Source organism: Crinia signifera, chromosome 2 (genome assembly GCF_055691185.1).
Source record: "Crinia signifera chromosome 2, ASM5569118v1, whole genome shotgun sequence".
Lineage (NCBI taxonomy): Eukaryota > Metazoa > Chordata > Amphibia > Anura > Myobatrachidae > Crinia > Crinia signifera.
The window spans coordinates 17,152,624-17,176,680 of NC_139218.1; the positions used below are offsets into that span (position 1 = coordinate 17,152,624).

Consider the following 24,057-nt stretch of genomic DNA (forward strand, 5'->3'; position numbering starts at 1 on the left):
AATGTAAGGACATGTTATAAAGCAAAGGTCGGAACATTGCGATAAGAGAGTACATGTAAACTCCAAAGTTGTTGGGAGAGTACATGTAAACCCCATGGGTAAGTGTGCTAGTCAGGGCATCTGGAGTATCAGAGTTGTACCCATAATATATGTGCTATACAACTGGAGGTGGTCAGAAAGAATAGGGAAAAATTACATAGGAGAGTACATGCAAACCTGCTGGTATTAGATGTCTTGTGGGATCTTCAATGTACAACCGGCTGACAATCTGACAGCTCTAATGGGGAAGTGCCCATATAGGGCTCAGGTTAAAGGATCAATAGTCAATGGGTAACTGCAAGGGGGAGAAAAAATATATATACACCACATGGAAAGCCTGTTTTTGTCCCTCTGTACCTTGCTCTGAAGGAGACCTCACAGGCTAAGCACTGCCTCTGATTAAAAACCCTCCCATAATGAGGCTGCTGCTGCTGTCCTCCTCAGGCCTGAAAAGCATGTGTTGAGCTCCACCAATCAGAGCTCAGCACAAGCCTCTCAGCCTCTGACCTCTTGTGCAAAGTCTCATGGGACTTACATCTCCAGATCCTTGTTTGTCGAGTCCATGTCTCTAGTCCCTACATGACCCTTGTCATATTAAACATGCTGTTTAGCTTGCAAATTGAGCAAACTAACATGCTAGAAACTGTAAAGGATATTGGTTTGCAGCGGAGGAAGGATCCGCCCACAGAGCATCTGCGCTCTCTGCAGCGCACCCTCAGCACCACCCTAGTTACAACTGTGATGATAGCTACTGAGCTAAACAACCATATTTGCTTTAGAAGTTAATATTTATTGAGAAGGAGAATTAACAGTGCTAAAAAGTGGACAGCTATTAAATCTAGTATCATTGTCATGCTGGGTGTTGTAGTACTCCAAGTAAGCTGTGACAGCATCACCTGTATGCTGCAGCACCAATGCAGGGTTCCGGAGAGGTAAGCAATTAAACATACGTATAGGATGAGTGTGGAAACCCCCCCCCCCCCCCCCCTCACTTCCGTATTATAGATGCGCCAATGGCGTCCCTTGATAAATAACAACAACTCACAAGCACGTGTCTAATGTATTTATTAACACACGCAGGACATATAGAGACAGGGAATTAATTGCACTACACACATTTAGTACAGAATAGAAGTCAATTTGCAGATCTAGTAAAAATAGAACTGTGTACACTCTGTTATATATATATATATATCTATATATATATTTGTATCTCTTCCAACCATTTATTAACTTACATTACATATTGGTCATTCAGGGGAAATGTATCAAACCTTGGAGGGAAATAAAGTGGAGACATAGTAGGGTCTATGCACTAATGGGGCCTACCAGGGCTTAAAGTGGTCCCTGGAGAGGTGGTGGAACTCCTTGCCCCTATGGCCCCTACACATGGAGAAATGTAGGGCCCTTTTTTAAGCGATTTACTCAGATTGCTCAGAAAATGGTCTGAAATCGCCCGGTGTGTAGGCCCCATAAGCTTTGGAGAGAGATAAGTGATTAGTATCAACCAATCAGCTCCTAACTGCCGTGTTTGAAAATTTTTAGGTTAGGAGCCGATTGGCTGGTATTTGTATCTCCATCCACTGACTCCAAGGTTTAGTGCATAGACCCCAAATTCCCATCCAATCAGCTTCTGACATTTTTCCAAACATAGCCTGTAACATGGCAGTTAGCAGCCAACTGTCAGGTACTTTGGGCCTGATTCAGACGCTCTCGCTAAGCAGCATTATTTCACTGCTTTAGCTATAGGATAAACGCAGGCTGCCAGGCAAGCGAGCGAATATCCGCGCCTGCATGCACATAGGTGTGTACGCTGACACCTCCATTCACACGCGGGCGTAGGGGGGGGAAAATCATTGGAATTCTTTTTCCCCTTTCGGAAATAAAAGTCAATGTAGACTGACTTTTATTTGCCTCGAATATGGCTGAGAACGGGGCAGGGGCGCTTACGTCATGTGACATCAACCGTCCACCCTGTGCAGGCTTTGACACGCCTGCGTAGGCATGAGGGCGCCCAACATTTGTCTGGGCGCACCTACCATTTTTGTGGGCATGTCCAGAAAAAACTGGGCGTCCCCACTTTACAGGGATACGGTCGTATTGCCGACCCGACTTAGGTCGGCCGTCATTAGGTCGACACCGTTGGGTCAACAGGCAACAAGGTCGACAGGGTTCAAGGTCGACATGGGACAAGGTTGACATGGCTTTAGGTTGACATGGGTTAGGTCGACAGGTCGCGAGGTCGACGTGGGTTTTTTCACTGTATTTTGACCCGACGTGCCGACAGGCAGTATTTCATGCCTTACCATCCACTAGGGCGTGGTGGGAGAATAAAATAATGTGCCCGACGCATTGCGAGCGAAGCGAACAATGCGAGGGGCTGCGGTTCACTTCCAACTGTGTCCATGTCGACTGTGTCGACATTCGGGTAAAAAAACAGTGAAAAAGCCCATGTCGACCTCGCGACCTGTCTCCTTAACCCATGTTGACCTAGCGCATTTGTTGATCTAAACCCATGTCGACCTTGTCCCATGTAGACCTAGACACCTGTCGACCTTTATCCATGTCGACCTAGAACCCTGTCGACCTAGAACAGTGTCGACCTAATGACTGTCGACCTAAGTCGGATCGACAATACGATCCACACCCATTTTACAGCCCCTGCCCGCCCCGCTCTATGCGGATGCCTCAGCAACTGTGATAGTCCCCACATCGGATCAGTCCCGGCAGAGACTTTTTTTGCATGTTAAGGTTTGATACATCTCCTTCAGAGTGTAGCAGGGTACAGAACAGGTCGTCATATTCCCACCGAGACCCAGACAAACACATTCTGGCCAGATCATTGTCTGCACTATTATAACCCTTCCAGGTCCAACGTCTAGTCAGGCTCAACAGCCCTAGCGCTAGTAGCAGATCCTCTGGTGAGACACTTTAAAATAAGAACATTAACATCGTTCAACATTCAATGTAGACCATTGGAAAAAAACTACAATTAAATTAAACCAGACTGTTTGAATTGCAAAAATAAAACAAAAACATTTAGACTGCAAAAAAGGATAATATTCCAGTAAAATGATCATTCTGCGATAGAATTAAGTCGCTAACTGATTTTTCTCTAATTAATTACCCAACAGCTGATAATCTTAAGCATTCATCTGTATCTTTCATAACTCTATATGTTTGTGCGTAAGTATAGGCTTACCGTTAAACCGAGAGGCTCATAAAATACACAGGTTCTGGGGCTGGATGACTTCGAGCCTTCACTCCACCTGGCTTTAATCAGCCACAGAACCTGTGTAATTGACGACTGTCCCTGGTTAAAGGAATCACATGGTAAGCCTTTGTAAATATCATGCATGCCAATTATAATATATACAATTATAATATATATATTACTATGCCAACTGTAATATATATTATTGTAGTCTTCGCAGTCGTGTCTTCCCAGTGTAACAGTATCTTCCTGGCAGTAGTGTGACGTGCTATTGTTATTTATATATAGCCTGTGGTCTAGTCAGCGTGGCATCAGAGGAGAAGGTGTGGGCAAGGTCTGGGGCAGAGGGGTGTAACAGCAGGAGGAACATTAAAGTAAATAAGATTGAAATGGGACGGCAGTATAAAAATATTGTAACCAAAAAATATTTTGTTTCTTTCTTAAGTGGTAATGGAAGCAGTGGCAGATCCTGAGGGGGGGGGGGGGGGAGACCTGGGTTTACCCTTTACTTAAAACAGGAAGTGGCTGCCTGAGACTACATGGAATTATATGTTGTCTCAGAGGTAGACTGAGGGTCCTGCCTGTCCACCTTAGGCATTTGCGTTTGTTTATTACAAAGTGGTCTTTGAACCATTTGAAATATTGGGGCAGATGTATTGTCATAACAAGAGATAAATGCAAGGGTGATAAGGAGAGATAAACGTCCAGCCAATCACCTGCTAACTGCCATGTTACAGGCTGTGTTTGAAAAAAGTCAGTAAGGAGCTGATTGGCTGGAGGTTTATCTCCCTTTATCACCCTTTATCTCTTGTTAAGGCTTAATACATCTGCCCCATTGACCCTAAAGTTTGAACACCCCAGATAAATAGATTGAAGCCAACGTGTTCTAAATGCCTTCCACTTTTTGAAGCTTGGTACATCCGGTCCTTAATAATACATTTCCCTTTGGTTCTCATTATACAGCGTAACCACTTCCTGCGCGGGATGCTTTAGCGGTGACTCACAGATGACAGAAGCTGCTACAGGTGAATTATTATTTATGACATCACATTCACAAGCATGACAATATCCATCTCCCGTTACACATAAACAGAACGCACTTCCTTCTGAGTCTTCCAGTAAATGTAAAGCCTTTGTCTTGTTTCTGTGGTTTCCAGCCATGCCTTTATAACATTAGTCAGAGTCTTTTCATTGTGTTGCCCTGGGATACGACACAAAATCGTCCTCAGTTGTGTCCAATGCAGGTCACAGGCCGTGGTGTGCCAGATACCAGGGTAATGTCAGCATATAACTCTGACTGAGGAATAACGTGGCTGGGAAGCACAGAATTTAGCGCTGTAACAGAACTTTGATCGCGCGCGCCACGCGGGCTGCCGCCTCTAGCCGGAGAACACTTGATACCCGACATCTTTACACTTAAGTTTGAAGTTGTATTTTCCTGTTCTTCTTTGGTGCCAGCAAATCAAAATGGCCACCATGATGGCGACCAGCGCAAAGACCCCGATGATAATGAGAGCGATGTATCCCGGGCCGAGTGCGGCTCGCGATGGGGAGTCTGCAACGTTCCCTGGGAAATACATCAAAGGAAATACAATGTGAGTATTTTATTTACATATATTTGTAGTGTAAAGGCCCCCATACATTAGGTTCGGACAAGTCGTACCCGATTTACCTGACAGCTCCCCAGGAGGGCTCATGTATGATTAGGTAATTGATGTGCCATTTTTTACATGTGATAAAGTCCCGGGGAACTGCAGGTGGAGGGAGCCAGGAACCTGGCCGAGGGACCCGAGAGCCGGGTCAAGGGAGTCTGGCGCTAAGCCACAGAACAATAATAAAAAAAAAAACATACAAATGAATGGGCAGCCACTGATTGGCTGAGAGAGCTCTCTCAGCCAATCAAAATCTCATGTCAACCTTTTCATGTGTCTACCTTTTTCATATCGACCTTTTGACCCTGTCGACCTATTGCATGTTGATCTTTTAGGGTAGACCCACTGACTATTTAGACACTGTAGATCTAAAAACCGGAACCAATTTTACCCAACGTGTATGCACAGCGATGATAGGGAAAATCACTAGGCTGAACATCACTCAATGCATACACACTGCATACATACTGCATACACACTGCATACACACTGCATACACGCTGCATACACGCTGCATACACACTGCATACACGCTGCATACATACTGCATACACACTCTGCATACACACTCTGCATACACGCTGCATACACGCTGCATACACACTGCATACATACTGCATACACACACTGCATACACACTGCATACACGCTGCATACACACTGCATACACGCTGCATACATACTGCATACACACACTGCATACACGCTGCGTACACGCTGCATACATACTGCATACATACTGCATACATACTGCATACACACTGCATACATACTGCATACATACTGCATACACACTGCATACACACTGCATATACACTGCATATACACTGCATACATACTGCATACACACTGCATACATGCTGCATACACACTGCATACACACTGCATACACACTCCATACACGCTGCCTATACACTGCATACACACGGCATACATGCTGCATACACGCTGCATACACGCTGCATACATGCTGCTTACACGCTGCATACATACTGCATACACGCTGCATACATACTGCGTACACACTGCATACATACTGCATATACACGGCATACATGCTGCATACACACGGCATACATGCTGCATACACACTGCATACACGCTGCCTATACACTGCATACACGCTGCATACATACTGCATACACGCTGCATACATACTGCATACACACACTGCATACACGCTGCATACATACTGCATACACACTGCATACATATGGCATGCATTCTGCATACACGCTGCATACACACTGCACACATACTGCATGCATTCTGCATACACACTGCATACACACCGCATACATACTGCATACATACTGCATACATATGGCATGCATTCTGCATACACACTGCATACACGCTGCATACATACTATATACACGCTGCATACACACTGCATACATACTGCATACACACTGCACACATACTGCATGCATTGTGCATACACGCTGCACACACACTGCATACACGCTGCATACACACTGCATGCACACGCTGCATACACACTGCATACATACGGCATGTATTCTGCATACACACGGCATACACGCTGCATACACGCTGCATACACACTGTATACACACTGCATACATGCTGAGCATTTTTAACCCTTCTCAGTGGATTTCCCAGGGGTGGATGATTTTCCATAGCAGGGCACTATGGAAAGCCGTTCCACAGCGTTGCTGATCTACTAGTAATACTAGCCGATGAGCGGCCGGGCCAGCAATGATGTGGGAGAGCGCATTACCACTCATCGCTGCCCTGTACACACTGGGCGGCTTTTGAGGATTATTTGTCCCAATTTCATGTATGATAAATATGTTCCTTTTCCTTGTTTATGCAGAGCAGTACAGAGAGACAACTGAAAAACTATTATACACAAACCGTTTGTTTAATACGTTCTCTACCAACTTGGTAGAAGCTGGGCACTAGCGGTGGCACTAGCGGTGGCACAGCTTCCCAACAGAAACATGTCCATAAGGTCCTAGCCTAGAACTGAGCAAAGCACAAGAATCCCATATCACCGAGGTTTGATGATCCTTATGATATAAACTTTGTTACAACATTTATCTGTAAAATAACTTTTCACTGAGGATGGTTATTGACCACTGATTGGCAGTAACCATCGATGGTCTGTGGCCAATGGTGAATAAGTAGATGGTTTCCTGCAGAGACCATAGATAGATAGATGTGATTTTCTTATTTCCATTATTGGATGTCTGTAGCAGTGCTTTCCCCTTTACGCCGCTCTTCAACAGCGTATTTCAGGCAACCTCATACAGGACATTTGTATTTCATATAGGGACTCCAGAGATTCACTAGTTTTTTCTTTAAATATGAAATAATTTGAAATAAAAACTGCAGAAATAAATGCAAACACTTACAGTGGTCGGCTCGGCGCAGGGGGCCCATTCTGGTAACGCCGGTAAAGACATTCTCGCCACTCCGTACAGACCGGAAACTGCTACAGGACTGAAACAATTACAACATAAAATACAATTATCTATTATGACTGCACAATTCGCAATTTAATTTGCTATCATTTTTAAAATTGTAATATAATTCCAACACTTCCAGGCACTTCCAGGCTCCTGATTGGCCACCTAGCGGCCAATAGCTCACTTGGCAGTGAGAAGCGCTGAATGCAAAACTTACATTCATCGCTGGTCGTGCAGGCATCGGGTACCCGTGTTTTGTTATTTTGCCAAGTACCTGGATTCGTACATGGAACGAAGAGGACGCGATCCACGCCAAGGAGCTGGTAAGTATAATTTCCTTCCACAGGTACCCACAATTGGATTCTACAGGAGAAGGGGTCCAATGCCTCGGGTCAAGATGTAGGTATCAGTATTAACCCCTTGGGTGATATGCCCTGAAATTTTTCAGGCTCAGCTGCACTGCCGCAGCGGGCTGTCCCGGAAAATTTTGGGGCATACCACTTTGCATTAGGTGCGTGCCAGTGGTGCCTCCAGCGGAGCACCACTGGCGCACTACCTTTAGGGCCCCCCCCCTCCTGTCGTACCCCTTACCACCCACCCCCTCCGCTCCGGTGATCGTACACTGGAGCTCCCCTGCCACCATTCACTATTTGCATAAGTGACGTAGACGGCAGGCTCGGGGATTGTCGGCGCGACTCGGGGGGGACTCGGGAGAGTTCAGACGCCCTAGTCCTTCCGAGTCGCCGCGAATTATCCCCGAGCCTGCGTGATGACTGACACGCAGCAGGGGGAAGCGGCGGCAGGGGAGCTCCAGCTTACTAACGCCGGAGCGGAGGTGAGGGGGGGGGGCGGCGGCTTCCTACGATCTGTGGTGGGTTTTGCTGGGGCAAAACCCACCACTCAAGGGGTTAATCCTGGAGGGAGGGGACCCCTTTATTGGGGGGGTGGTCCCCACTCCCCCAGGGTCCCTGCTCAGGCTGACTGGTCAGGGGGTAAATGCTTTGGCTGCGGGACCTTGTATAATAAGTTTCCCCCGGCTGTGGCATTACCCTGCTGGCTGGTTGGGCCCGGTGCTGGTTCTCAAAATACGGGGGGAAATACTCATTTCGTCCCCTGTATTTGGGAACCAGGACTTCATGGGAAGAGGGGAACTGATGAGCCTGGTGCTGGTTTTAAAAATTACAGGGAACCCCTACTTAAATTGTGCCCTGAATTTTTAATTTTTAATTCCGTGCAGGCTAAAGCCAAATACGCTTGGAAAATGAGTTGTAATTTCCAGGCGTATTTTGTGGCAAGTAAATTAGGAATCACTATTCATAAATACGAATATGAATGCCAAACACGAAACACGTTACCATCGGAAGCCAAATACGAAACACGTTACCATCGGAAAATTAGAACCCTGAGAATTTAGCAGCTATGTAAATTTGAAAACACTCCCAATCTCGTTCGGAACCAGACAAATTGCAGATTGGCTAAAACGACGATTTAAATACATTTTCCTATGACGGCACAATGGGAACTGCACACTGATAAAGACACACTGATAACTACACACTCGGACCTACACAATGGAACTGCCCACTGATACACCGATAATTGCTCAATGATAACTGTACCACCGCATTGCCCACTGCATTGCATAAACATAGTGCATACCGGTTTGCAGGTCGTAGGTGGCTCCTCCTTGCAGACATGAAGTCGGCAGTGCAGGTAAACTATGGGATTGTTAACAAAGGAGAAGATCTTTGTCTGGAAGGTGGCATTGCTGGAGATGCCGTTGGTGTGGATGGTGGTGAAGGTGTTGGTCATAGCACAGCTGAAACACAGAGCGCAAACAGATCATAGAGGGGACCATACGGGATTGCTCCCACAGAATGTAAACCTTCACAAAGTGACTGTAACAGATGTGACGGTTCCCAAACACAAGGCAATCCGGCCCATTTAGGGCCATACAGACCATTCAGCACCAGATCAGAAATCTTTATGCACCTTCACTGCTGCATTGTTTGGCCAGTTAGCTAATATTCTGGCAGCATTTACAGTATAGGCACATCTAAGTGGGTGTGACTCCCAGAGACATTGGGGACAGTGGCCGTTGGGCTCCAGCTGTCAAAGGGGTCCCAAGAAAGCAGGCTGCTGATCTAGCACAGATCATTGAAAAACATTTCAAAACACTGGGCGGCCCTCTGATTGGCTGAGAGAGCTCTCAGCCTATCAGAGACCTCACATTCAGGCAGCCACTGATTGGCTGAGAGAGCACTCTCAGCCAATCAGAGAGCCGCTCAGTCTTTTGCACAGCACTTCACTACATCGATGCTCACCGCCAGCTACCCGAAACCGCTGCCAGCTCCCCAAAACCGCCGCCCATGCGATCGCTCATGCAATACGATAAATATTACGTGCAGCACATATCGACGCTACATTCAACCGGCATACACGTGCATCGTGTCAGGTGACACATTTGACGTGCATACAATCCTTCAATTGATCTCACAGATACGGTTGAATTTGAAGAATTGTATGCAATATCAAGAAAGACAAGAATAGCAGCGCTGTACAATAATTATTAACAGTAATAAGTGAATCAATTAATGTAAAAATATAACAAATTTATTAATACAATTGATCCGGATTTAAAAATAAAAAGTTTCTAAATGAGAATTTAAAAATCAAGTGGGTGGAAATTAGCACATATATAACCTGCACTGGAACGAGCTAGAGTCCTCGGTGGAGGGAGTCCTTGGGTGAGCCAATTTTGAATAAGACGCCGCTGGAGGTATGGTAATCCTTTGAAGAATTAGGGCAAATTTCGCCCACAATGGAGCAACCTCGACGATGTGTGCGGTGTAGGCTTGTCCCAGTAGGTGGTAAGTCTCCCAGGTCTCAATAATAGGTCCAGTGGAATGAGCAGGTGTCAAGATCCAATTGGATGAAGAGCAGAGATGGCAATCCACGTAACACCAACGCGTTTCGCTGACCCCTGTCAGCTTTATCAAGGTGTCTCTGTCAGTGTACCTTAAGGGTATTTATACCCACACTTCCTGGTTACTAATTAGCATACCAAATTGATTCACTTATAAAATTACAATGAATAACAAGAAAAAGAACATGCTCGGAGACAGATTAAAAAAATTCATTTGTAATAGTCACATTCATTCGAATGAAAATATCATGTAACATAATAAAAACTTCAATAAACACTCATTTGTTTTCATTAATAAATTTCACTTCCGGGTTCACCCCGGGTCACTATTGTTTATTGGGCACTTAGAAAGCCCAAAATCATGTTAGAAGCTCCTCATTAGGATGACATAGTGTGTACATCTAATATGTTATTTGTTCATATGGAAACCATTTTTATAAAGACAGTTTTTTGCAGAAGCTGGACTGTACAACGAATATCACGTCACCGGAAGTGACGTTACGTGGCCGGTATCATCCCGGAACAGGAGCGGTGTGTTCCACAAATATACTTCCCGGCCGGGACATAGTCCAATTGCGGCTCGCGGATCCATACCAAGGAGTTAGCGGTTTCCATCCTAACATTTGAGGCTTATCCGCCACTCCGTGTATGCAGCCGCAGGCTCCATTAGACCACGGGCCGGAACCAATCAGACCGTTCCTTATGTCCTACTTGTTCACGTTCCCCACCGGAAGCTGTCATAGCGGTGGGGAATTATGGTACGTCTGCGTTATACCCGTGTGCACTACTTCCGCGTGTCACGGTGGGGCTGGTCCATCAATCAAATACCTCCTTCCTTTCATATATTAATATATGTTTTGAAACGCGGAAGTGTGCACCCGGTGGAACGCAGTGGAACGCAAAAATTGTATGCACATAAATGGCATATTATCACTTCATGAGCAGCCAATGAGTCTATGATAGAGGAACATATCCAGTAATCTGACTGCCCAAATAAATTATTAGCATAGAATTTATATATAAACAAACTAAAGAATCATCGTTCAAAAATTTATATACATGTATTGAATCTATGAGTGTCAATTTCAGGTCCCGATCAATAATTAAATATGTACATACACAATTGGGCATATGGAATCCTACAAAGGATGAGTGTATAGACATACACAGTTGAGCATGTAGGATCTTACATAGGGTAAGCATATACATTCTTATATAATACATAGAAAAAGGGGGATTCTATAGGGATTTCTATTATGATTGATAAATGCAGGATTATTCCAAATTAATAACTGGAGAAATTTAGCACGTCCAAGAGGGGAGAGAAGGCAGGCCTTCTCTGCCTTCCCTGCCTTCTCTCCCCTCTTGGACGTGCTAAATTTCTCCAGTTATTAATTTGGAATAATCCTGCATTTATCAATCATAATAGAAATCCCTATAGAATCCCCCTTTTTCTATGTATTATATAAGAATGTATATGCTTACCCTATGTAAGATCCTACATGCTCAACTGTGTATGTCTATACACTCATCCTTTGTAGGATTCCATATGCCCAATTGTGTATGTACATATTTAATTATTGATCGGGACCTGAAATTGACACTCATAGATTCAATACATGTATATAAATTTTTGAACGATGATTCTTTAGTTTGTTTATATATAAATTCTATGCTAATAATTTATTTGGGCAGTCAGATTACTGGATATGTTCCTCTATCATAGACTCATTGGCTGCTCATGAAGTGATAATATGCCATTTATGTGCATACAATTTTTGCGTTCCACCGGGTGCACACTTCCGCGTTTCAAAACATATATTAATATATGAAAGGAAGGAGGTATTTGATTGATGGACCAGCCCCACCGTGACACGCGGAAGTAGTGCACACGGGTATAACGCAGACGTACCATAATTCCCCACCGCTATGACAGCTTCCGGTGGGGAACGTGAACAAGTAGGACATAAGGAACGGTCTGATTGGTTCCGGCCCGTGGTCTAATGGAGCCTGCGGCTGCATACACGGAGTGGCGGATAAGCCTCAAATGTTAGGATGGAAACCGCTAACTCCTTGGTATGGATCCGCGAGCCGCAATTGGACTATGTCCCGGCCGGGAAGTATATTTGTGGAACACACCGCTCCTGTTCCGGGATGATACCGGCCACGTAACGTCACTTCCGGTGACGTGATATTCGTTGTACAGTCCAGCTTCTGCAAAAAACTGTCTTTATAAAAATGGTTTCCATATGAACAAATAACATATTAGATGTACACACTATGTCATCCTAATGAGGAGCTTCTAACATGATTTTGGGCTTTCTAAGTGCCCAATAAACAATAGTGACCCGGGGTGAACCCGGAAGTGAAATTTATTAATGAAAACAAATGAGTGTTTATTGAAGTTTTTATTATGTTACATGATATTTTCATTCAAATGAATGTGACTATTACAAATGAATTTTTTTAATCTGTCTCCGAGCATGTTCTTTTTCTTGTTATTCATTGTAATTTTATAAGTGAATCAATTTGGTATGCTAATTAGTAACCAGGAAGTGTGGGTATAAATACCCTTAAGGTACACTGACAGAGACACCTTGATAAAGCTGACAGGGGTCAGCGAAACGCGTTGGTGTTACGTGGATTGCCATCTCTGCTCTTCATCCAATTGGATCTTGACACCTGCTCATTCCACTGGACCTATTATTGAGACCTGGGAGACTTACCACCTACTGGGACAAGCCTACACCGCACACATCGTCGAGGTTGCTCCATTGTGGGCGAAATTTGCCCTAATTCTTCAAAGGATTACCATACCTCCAGCGGCGTCTTATTCAAAATTGGCTCACCCAAGGACTCCCTCCACCGAGGACTCTAGCTCGTTCCAGTGCAGGTTATATATGTGCTAATTTCCACCCACTTGATTTTTAAATTCTCATTTAGAAACTTTTTATTTTTAAATCCGGATCAATTGTATTAATAAATCTGTTATATTTTTACATTAATTGATTCACTTATTACTGTTAATAATTATTGTACAGCGCTGCTATTCTTGTCTTTCTTGTCCTTTTTCCTGAGGGAATTGACTACTCCCTTTTCTAGCAGCTGCTTAAATTTTTGAGAGATCAGCTTATGAAAAGCGCTCCAAATCAACCTAGGTTGATTCTTTTTTCTTTGTATGCAATATCACCCTAGTGTATGGGCACCATTATAGTGACCTACAGCTCTGCTGTTGTGTCTTAAAGAAAGGAAAGCCGAAGTTGTTTTAAAGAAATGCACTAATGACGACCTACTGACTGTCAACCTAGATACTGTTGACTCATTGATCCACACTCGATTCAAGAAACAGGTTGCGGTTGGTTTACCTCTAGTAGTAGTAATAATAATAATAACAATACAGATTAAATATAACACAAACTATTCAAATTTAAAATGTACAGCGTGATGTTTTTTGTTTATTGTATATTCCAAAAATAATTATGTGATTCATTTTTCTAAGGTACTTGAAGTTTTTGACAATTTCGAAAAATAATAAGTAGGCAAAAATAACAATGGGAAAGGAGATCCACAAACGCCAATATATTACCTGTTCTTGATGAAGGGAAAAGACACTGGGTCATTGGAATTATCGGTCGGGGTGGCCCAGCACTCGTTAATGACCACTTTATACTGACTCTCCTCCGTCTTTATTCTGATCTGAACGGTGATGTCATCGGTGGCTGAGAGGCTGAAGTTCGCAGGGATGGGCTGGTCGCCGATAAACAGCTGGAATTCCGGCCAAAACGATCCGCCGCCTTCTAGTTTCTCAATGATGGTGTAAAATCTGGAAAGAGGTTACAGGGAAAAAACATATGTGAAGTCAAAGATTTGTGTAAGGAGGGGGGTAGTAACATTGGCCTGAGTCTGCGATGGACTCCGCAGATGCTATTCCATAGTAAATAAGGCCAAGGTTAGTCTGCCCACCTACTGTATCAAAATCTCCATCTTTATGTGATTGCATGGAAGCCACCCAGTTGCACTGTATGGGGCAGCCAACATTTTCAGAAACAGGGGTGACAAGCCAGGAGTGGCGCAGTTTCCTTGGTCTTACAAGCTGGGCTGTGACAGTAAGGTTAAGGTGCCCATACACCATTTGGGTCAATTTCACCCAATCAGTATGGGCACGGTAACCAATACCGATGTATATAAGGGAGGCTGGAGTAATAAACCAAGTTCCCTTAATGGCAGGGTGCCAACACATTTGTCCACGTCTGTATGTGTTCCCTGGTCATACATGTGGTGGCGATATAAATGGCCATAACAGTTGTACACAAATATGCTGCATATTTCTCTAGTGCACAGAGTACTCTATCCCACCCATCCTGAAGACCCCTCTCCGTCCTAAGCCTGGCCACCACACTCATTACTAAGCAACAGCAGTGTACATTACCCTCCGGCCGGGTTGTATCCACTGGACCACAGGATATCGTTCTTGAACACACAACGGATCGTACTGATAGATTTTGGAGTCATGTGTTGGATTGTTGATGACAGGTCAATGTACAGTGTCGAGTTTACCACTGTATGAGTTGTGTTCTGCAAAAACAAATGCCCTGTACTCAGTAAGCAAATAACAGCCAACAATACCGAGGCCCAACTAAGGGGCTCTGGTTATACGAGGCTGCATGGGCACACACTATGGGGTAACTGTAATAGCCTGGGTGATGCCTATTGGGTTAGAGATGAAGTGGCTGGAAGCCTCTGTGCCCCCGTATGGAGGTCCACCTGTGTCCACCAGACTCTTCCACAATCTGACAATCCAACATGGTGAATGAGAAGACAAGTCTGAGCGCACTCACACTATAGACACTGGTGTTGCACTCTTTCCACCCGGCGTGTATTAGGATGAAGGTGTCCGTACTGCAGTTCACAGAGCACGCTGGGCTCCCCAGGAACAAAGAGTGGCTGGTGATGGACATCACCTTCAGGAAGACCTTCTCTATGGCGATTCCGATCCTCCCCATCTCACACACCACCTTGCTGGCATCTCTCAGGGTGAGGCTGGGGGACATCTGATGCGTCGCCATCTTAGTACTTGCAGATAACAGTAACGGGGTACTGGTGGCTTCTATGTGAAACATAAATCATTAATTATTATAAATATAACAATCGCAACCCAAGCCTGTGTGTAACCTCTACTAGATGTCTCTAAATTGTCTCCTCAGACTTTCTTCCCCTACTTACTTATTTGACTGAGCCCTTGGTATATTCCGGCCTTCACTAACATTCCCTCACCCAAACTCCCCGTGGGAGAGATGTATAGAGCAGAATAAAAAGGGGACAAGTTGAACATCGCAGCTAGTTACCATCAGATTAGCACTTATGCAGTGGATTCCTTACAAAGGCTAAAAACTGATTGGCTGCTAGGGGCAACTTAGTCACAGGTCCAATCTTTACTCTGTTTGATACATCTCCCGCCCAGGGGAGTTTTACCAGAGGAGGGGACTCATTGTCAGACTCTGGGTGTGCCCTCTCTTCTTCACTGTACATCTGCAGGTCTCCGGAAAAATGGAGCCCGCCATGTTCCAGAGACTAATTTTACTACTGAACATGCACGTATGGGTTGAGAATGTGTACACAATGAGTTTGTAATGGCCCCATTGGGCGTCCTGCTGTCAATTCTGGTAGTGCGGCTTTATTTATGCCGCTTGTTTGCACTTTCTTAGACTATATTGGACGTTATGGGGTTCGTTTACTAAGATGGGAGTTCTATTGAAGATGGGATGCTGCCCATATCAGAGACTACTTCTAATTTATTTAGCATCTTCTAGGAGATAATAGATAGAATCTGATCGGTTTCCCATATCAACATCAAATCTTTAATAGAACTCCCATCTTTGTAAATTGACCCCAGGGTTGCCTAGTTTCTGGCTGCCCTCCCTGAGAGAGGACAGCCAATTCAGTGAGGCAGGGCTGCGCGGGGCTGCTGATGTTGTGGGAAAGGGGTGGGAAGGGGGCGGAGCCACCAAACGAACATCCTGTTTGGGGGCGTGGCCAGTGTGATCGCGTATTCGTGGCCACACCCCTGCCATGCTAAGCTGGTATTTTAGGTATTGCACAGAGGTGAGCCGAGCCGAGAGGGGGGACACAATTTCCGGGACCCTCCCGGCTATTTCGGGAGGGTACGCAACCCTGATTGACCCCTGTGAAGGTATCTTACCAACGGAAAAACACATACCGACATTGGAGACTGTAGACATGCCTGGGAAAGAGCACGAAATGTTGCTGGCAGTTGTATGTGATGTTGTCGCAGAGACCACTGTGCCGACGGCCTTATCCTTGGTGGATGAGTGAATTGTTCCATACCCGGTAACGTTATGGACGGTGCTGTTGATAGCACTTGAAGTTGTCTTCACATTGGTGCTGTGTGCCATAGAGTCGTTCATATTTACCATAGTATTGCGGGTGGTAGGGTGTAAGGACTCGTGAACCGTTGCATTCTCTGGTGAAGCGGGAGCTGCAGTCAATGTTACAGCTGGATTGGATACAGCATGGCTCGTACTGGGATCTGCAGACACAAGTGCAGTGGTTGTAACGTGATTTGCTAGAGATGTCGGTCCCTGGAGTATCGTGCTTGTTTCTGCAGCTGTTGCTGCTCCAGTTGTGGTTGAAGAGTTTGTCGGCGGTGTTGTATTGGTAGGACTTGTAGTATGCGTGGCGTCGGCAGAAATTGGGCTTGATGGGCTAGTTATACCTGTGGAGGACATGCGAACTCCTGGTAAGAATTGAATCATTGATTGAGAAGATAGAACCGAATCTTAAGAATATATTTGACGGATGTGTAAGAAACAAAAAATAACTAAAAAATGTGTTATTTTTTCATTTAAAACAATAAATAATTATATAGGGAGGGGGTTTGGACCGCACACCATAATTAGAAACATAATGAAAGGTGCTACCATGAAAAGACACAGATAAAATAATAATTTTGCCCTAAAATATGGACCCACAAACCGCAACCAGGCGGACCTCATCTGCTGGGTCCTTAACTCTAAGTTTCAAGTCGGTGGCACGGGAACCCTTCAGGTAACCACAAGACAACCGTCCAAGAGTAGCCAGAGACTTACTCAGCGGCTTCGATGAATACAGGTATATCCGGCCTGCAACTGACGTCACACACCCTCCCCTAACAGGCTTGGACACGCCTGCATTATCCCAGGCACGCCTGTGTTTTTCTTGGCCACTCCCACTAAATGGGCGGTTACCTCCCCCAGACGCCTACTTCCTGCCAATAATCTTGCGAGCGGCTTTCGAATAGAAAAAGTAGCAGGACTTATTCGATGGCCAGCGTCGGCGCACGTGCAATGCAGCCCATATACATGCGCAGTTCATCGATAATCAGCCGCTGTGCAAAATCACAGCCGTGCAATCAAATCTGATTCGGGCTGAAGTGATAAATTTGTAATATAAAAAAAAAAAAAATTAAAATTGGCCCCAGTATTCCATAAATCTGTGGTATTATTGTAATTCTAAATCCAATTCTCGCTCTCTGTATTTAGAGTAGAGCCCTCCTCACCCTCACAAGTCCTCCCAGGTCTGCTGGGGTCTCTATCCACATATGATGTGTGACATCTGCAGGTGTACGACTCCTCCAGGTTCTGGCAGACCGCGTGCACGTGACAGTCGTTATCATCCGGTGACAGGCACTCGTTAAAATCTGCAAAAAAATAACACGATTCAAAAACCCTAGCATAAAAAAGGTTGTTCCTAAAGCTGCCCACACACGTAAAATTTTCTTACATGATACGGCCATTTTCGACCAATTGGAGACGACCTTTCTTTTAAAAAATGTCCACGTGTGGGAATGATACAGTAACAATGCAATGCGCGTACCGACTGCTCATTCATCTTCCTCGCTGATACGTTCAGCATGCAGGAAGATAATGACCTGCCTTGCAGGATTTGGCACACTTTGTTCCGTGTGTATTCATGACGAACGATGTGCTAATGTTGTGATGTGCAGCCATTAAACGACCCAAATCCTCTGATCATTTGTGCAATCGTTTTGCCTGTATTCATGATATCTTTTGGCCGCCCGCATCCCCCCCTCGCAGCACGGGTTCGCCCCGCACAGACTGCATATGGATGTTTAGCATAAGCATCCATTCGCATGCTGCGGGTAACCTCCCACATCTTTCGATGGCCGCCGACCAACGAAAGATGTGGAAGGTACACGCATATAAAAGAAATCTGGTGATGTCAGCTACCCACCCTCCCCCCACACACACACACCCGCATCACCACCTCATTACCATGAGAGCGCCCAGCGTTCTCGTGGGAACGCCCATGAAACACTTGCCGTTCCCATATGGTAATGGGGCTGGCGGCACCCCTCGCCCTTCTTTGCACGCAACTGTGCATCTGCACATGCGCAGAAATGCACATGCGCAGACGCACAACATCGGTCCTCCATGCGTATGCACGGAGGACTGAATTAACAAGAATAAGGCCCGAGAGGGGAGTATGTACTTTTTACCTGGGCCCAGGACTACTGGGGGAACTCATGTCCTGCTCACCCCTCCCCCCGTTGCAGAGAGCTGGGCAGTGGGGAGAGAGATGACAGGCTGCTGCCGCTGCACAGCCTCTCTCCCCAGTTCAGCGCACATACCCTGTCATCCCCCTCCCTCTCAATTTTCTTTTTTTACAGTCACATGGCCCTGCCCCATCCATTTTACCGGGGCGCGGCCGACCTGTTGGCACCCGTGACCTTCTTATTGCACTCTGGTCATTCTAGGGTTGTGACATTTGTGATTCAGACTAGCGGCAAAGTTTCTAAAGATAATTGAATAATTGTAACTGTATACAAGATTATCTGTCCAACAAAAAAATTTGCTGGTTGATTGGAATTTATTTAAAATCTTATGAACAGATTGTAATGGAATTGCATCTTTTTAGCTCCGCCCCCTTCCTAGTACCCTGTAAATAGCGCAAAATTGCTGCGAGAGGGCGGGGCTTTGTAATATCATGTCTGCTCTCTCTTCTGTCAGGGGTGGTTTCTGGGTACTCGCTCACCACAGATTTATATTTCCCCTCCAGGTATACATGGACCCAGTGCATGATGGGAAAACTCAAGAAACAGAAGTGGATCTGGCCGCAACCATTTCTACCTGTGACGGTAATAGATTTCAGATCCACTGTAAAGACCCCGCTCTGGTTGAAGTCCGACAATGACGCTGCTGTGAGGTTGACTGGATTACTGGAGCCATTGACAATGATTTGGAAATTGACAATAATGCTCCCAGGTCTCAGTGATTGAACCTCGACCGCCAACTGCTCCAACGGGACATCATCCGATAGCGACTGTTTTACCTTTAAAAAAAAGGGAGATAAACACCATAAAATGGTTTCCTAATAAAGTACCAATATGAGAAAAGGCTGGTGGGTTGTAAGCAGACAAGTGGAGGTGTTTCCCATAGCAACTGACCAGAAAAATGACAGCAAACATTTGGTTGGTCGCTATGAGATATAGCTCCCCTTGTCCTCTATTTAGGTTTGATAAATGGGTACTTATGTAGTATCTGGGCGCCCGATTTAGAAATCGGGTCAGATCGGGCACATCGCATCGCATCGCATGCGACCATCGGATGCGATGCGATGACCCGATTTTTCCATAGGAATCAATGTTAAAATGGACTGAGTCCATTTTAACATGGAATTCAATGGGAAAAAGGGGACCTTTTCATACCCCTACTATCCAAGTGGGCATGGAGTTGGATATAAACCTGTGGCGAGCGTAGCGAGCCACTGAGCCCGAAGCGTGGCGAGCGTAGCGAGCCCCGCGAGGGGACACAGAATACCGTCCGCTCGCCACGCTTCGGGCTCGGTGGCTCGCTACGCTCGCCACAGGTTTATATCCAACTCCATGCCCACTTGGATAGTAGGGGTATGAAAAGGACCCCTTTTTCCTATTGAATTCCATGTTAAAATGGACTCAGTCCATTTTAACATTGATTCCTATGGAAAAATCGGGTCATCGCATCGCATCCGATGCGATGCGATATCGCATCTGATTGTATGCCTTAACTTAAGGCATACAATCAAAAAATCGGGCGCCCAGATACTACATAAGTACCGATAAATGTCCTACATTCATTTGGGTTGCAAAAAATGAAGGGGGTGGGAGTGGTTACATCAAGGGTTCTCAAACTCGGCCCCACACAGGACATGTTTTCTAGGTCACCCAGCGGGTATCACCGACTTTGTACACTGCTAGTTATGGGCCTGTTTGAGAGATAACCCCTATTTCTCCCATTTTCTCCCCTGTTTCTCCCACAAGTGGCACTAATGTGTGGTGTAATGTGAATTGGTACTATTATATGGCCACGCCCCTCCTCCAAGAAACCACGCCCATACATTTTTAGTGTGTGCCAAAGGCTCTCTCTGCCCTCTATTTTCAGTATGGGAGGAGGGCAGGGGGGGGGACCATTTCCCTTTCTGGCGCAGGACACCAAAATGTCTAGTTACGGCCCTGCTGTTGATATCTATACTTTACCTCTGAAACAAATTGCTTCACAAACTCTGTATAATTTGTAGACTTGGGGTTCAACAGCGACTCTGTGAGGTTCCAGTTCTGGATCTTCAGGGTTCCGTTCAGTACTTTTGCATCTGTGAAGAGCCATAAAACTTGTTTCTGAGACGGATAATGGAGAATACCTCCCGGAATGGTCTCGAAAATCAGTTCCCCCTCCTGGCCCCCCAGAAGGGGCATTTAGAGGGGCCCCTCGTATTATTCCCCACACCCATCCCTCTGCCAGTCTAAGACCAGAATTTGCAGCTCTTTGGGGAGGGGGCGGGGCTAAAATACTGCAAGTCGTGCCATTTAGTACCACCCCTCCCCAAAGAGCCGCGAATCACAGCATTTACATGAATTTTCCAGGGGGCCGGGCTTTCCACCATTAAGCCCCGCCCCCTGGAAAAGCTTCAGAGTATCCTCTCTCTCTGTTTCTCCTGGGAAGAAACAGAGAGAGAGGCAAGTATGCAATGCATGGAAATATGCAGAGTAACTATTGGTGTTACATGAGAGCATGACGAGGGGGTTGGTGTGATATCTCCTCTTCCCCTACTCCCCCCCCCCCCCACCCTCTCCCAGGGCATGAGAGCCGAAGTACCGCTGTCTGCGATGGAGAAGGGGGAGGGCAGGGGACCCGGACCCATGTAACAGTAAAGAGTACTCACACCACACCCTCTCGGCGCGACTGTGGTTTACTGCCAGCGTACACAATGGAATTGCATGGAGATCCACGTATATTTCAGTGGGTGTTTCTGGGAAATGACTAGGGGGGGGTGGCAGGAGTGTGGTGGGTGTGTCGTTAGACGCAAACACTGACACCAGTAGCCATGCACCCATATACATTCTGCGCCTGCCATAGGCAACTGCAATGACTGATGGGCTACCATAAATTGATGGTATCGTTCTAAAATTTTTGTTACTAATGTTAAGGGTTCATTTTTCACCGGGCAGCTGAGACCAAGATTTATCTTTTTAAGACCATAAAATACTTGATTATCTAAGTAAGCCTTGGCTGAGGAATCAGCGCAATGGCAAGGACTCTAGAGTGTGTGTGTGGGGGGGGGCTCTCTAACTGTGCGGTGGAGTGAGTGAGTTCCATAGAGTCGGACCCACATGGCTAAAAGCTCAACCCCCAGATGAATTATGGGAGATTCTAGGTACTGCTAAAAGTCCTTCATCTACAGCTTTATTAATAGAGCTGGGATGATAACAGCCAATCCTGGTTGGTGTAGAATTCTGAATATTTAAGACCAAATTTATACATTAAAAATGTGCAGTGTTCCAAAGCCAAGTGAAGAAGCAAAATATTGTGGGTAGCAGCACGTTTTTTTTTTTTTCATTCATACTATGCCCTCTAGTGGCAGCCAGGACGCACTGCAATCTGTGGCCAGTGCATGCACCTTACTAGGAAATACTGTATACCCGCACAAGTCAGAAATATACCTGTTTTTACTCTTTCCTGCCATGTCTGCTCCAGTCCATTGCAGTCCCGGAACGTGACGCGTACAAAGTACAGTTCCCCTGCGTTAAGCCCACTTATGTTCAGCGATGTGCCGGAGACCGTATTGTTCCAGTTATATCTCTTTGATGAGCCAATTTCTATGTAATACAGGGAATTATCAGGACAATCCGTATCCCAGTGTATCTGGAACCCACTGCTGGTCACATTACTGACATTGAGTTGTCGGAAGATGGAGCAAACTATAGTGACAAGGAGAGACACAAAATGTACCGTCATACGTGTGTGCAAACCAACACAGGCAACGCTACTGCTAAATGGAACTTTGAGGGACAACGTTGCTGTGGGAAATGTGCAAAATATCTGCTTAAAAGGCCAGCTTTGCTTACAGTGACTGGTTTGTTTTTTTGGGTGCAAACTTCCATTAACTGAATTCACATCATTTGCCGGCAATAACTCATGTTATTGCAGATGACACAAAGGTATGCAACAGGGTAGACACACCAGGAGGGGTAAAACAAATGATTGAGGATCTAGGTAGATTAGAGAAATGGTCAAGAGAATGGCAACTACAGTTTAATGCCAAAAAATGCAAAATCATGCACTTGGGTCTCAGAAATCAAAAGACTCAATATAGTATAAATGGCACTATAATGGAAACTACTGAGGAAGAGAGGGATCTAGGTGTCACTATTTCAGGGGACTTAAAGGCAGGTAGGCAATGTAACAAAGCAATGAAGAAGGCAAGTCAGATGCTTGGTTGCATAGGGAGAGGTATCAGCAGTAGAAGTAATAATGCCACTGTATAGGTCATTGGTACGACCTCACCTAGAGTATTGTGTTCAGTTCTGGAGGCCATATCTCCAGAAGGATATAAATACATTAGAGACTGTACAAAGAAGAGCAACTAAAATGGTGCATGGCCTACATCACAAAACGTACCAGGAAAGACTAAAAGATCTTAATATGTATAGTTTAGAGCAGAGAAGGGAAAGGGGGGACATGATAGAAACTTTCAAATATATCAAGGGTTTTAACAAGGTACAGGTGGGAGACATTCTTCACAGGAAGAGGAGCAGCAGAACACGAGGACATGCACTGACACTAGAGGGAGGAAGGTACAGGTGGGAGACATTCTTCACAGGAAGAGGAGCAGCAGAACACGAGGACATGCACTGACACTAGAGGGAGGAAGGTACAGGTGGGAGACATTCTTCAAAGGAAGAGGAGCAGCAGAACACGAGGACATGCACTGAAACTAGAGGGAGGAAGATTCAGGGGAAATGTGAGGAAGAATTTTTTCACAGAAAGAGTAGTAGATAAGTGGAATAGCCTCCCATCAGAGGTGGTAGAGGCAAATACAGTAGTACAATGTAAACATGTTTGGGATAGGCATATTGATATCCTTACAAAAAAATAAGGATCAAATATGGTTTGAGGTAACATGTTTAAAAAAAGGGGCAGCCTAGATGGGCCAAGTGGTTCTTATCTGCCGTCAAATTCTATGTTTCTATATTCCTCAACTAAGGCCCTGGCTTTTTAGCAGATATTTTGCGCATCTCCTACAGCAGCGGTGGCACTGTAAGGGTTAATGAATATATTGGTTGTATCAGTAGAGAATAAAACATGACAGGGGCAGGACAAACACCCCCAGGCCAGCAGGTGACATGGCATCGCTGTATAGTACATAGCGCAGCGTCTGATAAACATTTGCAGCAGCGCTCATTGTTAACAATATATGGAGCTAATTCAGACGCAAAGCACATTTCTCTAATAGGCAAAA

General features: G+C 45.3%; 1 protein-coding gene across 3 annotated transcripts in view; it reads right to left on the reverse strand.

Moving 5' to 3' along the window:
* Positions 1-1,091: 1,091 nt before the first annotated feature.
* Positions 1,092-24,057, reverse strand: part of UMODL1 (uromodulin like 1) — a 72,204-nt gene continuing 49,238 nt past the window's right edge. For all 3 annotated transcript variants that reach the window (XM_083171648.1, XM_083171647.1, XM_083171646.1), the window contains 11 exons: positions 22,259-22,516; positions 20,798-20,910; positions 19,413-19,614; positions 17,822-17,962; positions 16,484-16,999; positions 15,105-15,373; positions 14,696-14,841; positions 13,853-14,089; positions 9,000-9,159; positions 7,287-7,374; positions 1,092-4,820 (listed from right to left, as the gene is read on the reverse strand). In XM_083171648.1, coding sequence (XP_083027774.1) covers positions 4,633-4,820; positions 7,287-7,374; positions 9,000-9,159; positions 13,853-14,089; positions 14,696-14,841; positions 15,105-15,373; positions 16,484-16,999; positions 17,822-17,962; positions 19,413-19,614; positions 20,798-20,910; positions 22,259-22,516 — 2,318 coding nt within the window. In that variant the 3' untranslated portion in view covers positions 1,092-4,632. The remainder of the gene's footprint in view (positions 4,821-7,286; positions 7,375-8,999; positions 9,160-13,852; positions 14,090-14,695; positions 14,842-15,104; positions 15,374-16,483; positions 17,000-17,821; positions 17,963-19,412; positions 19,615-20,797; positions 20,911-22,258; positions 22,517-24,057) is intronic.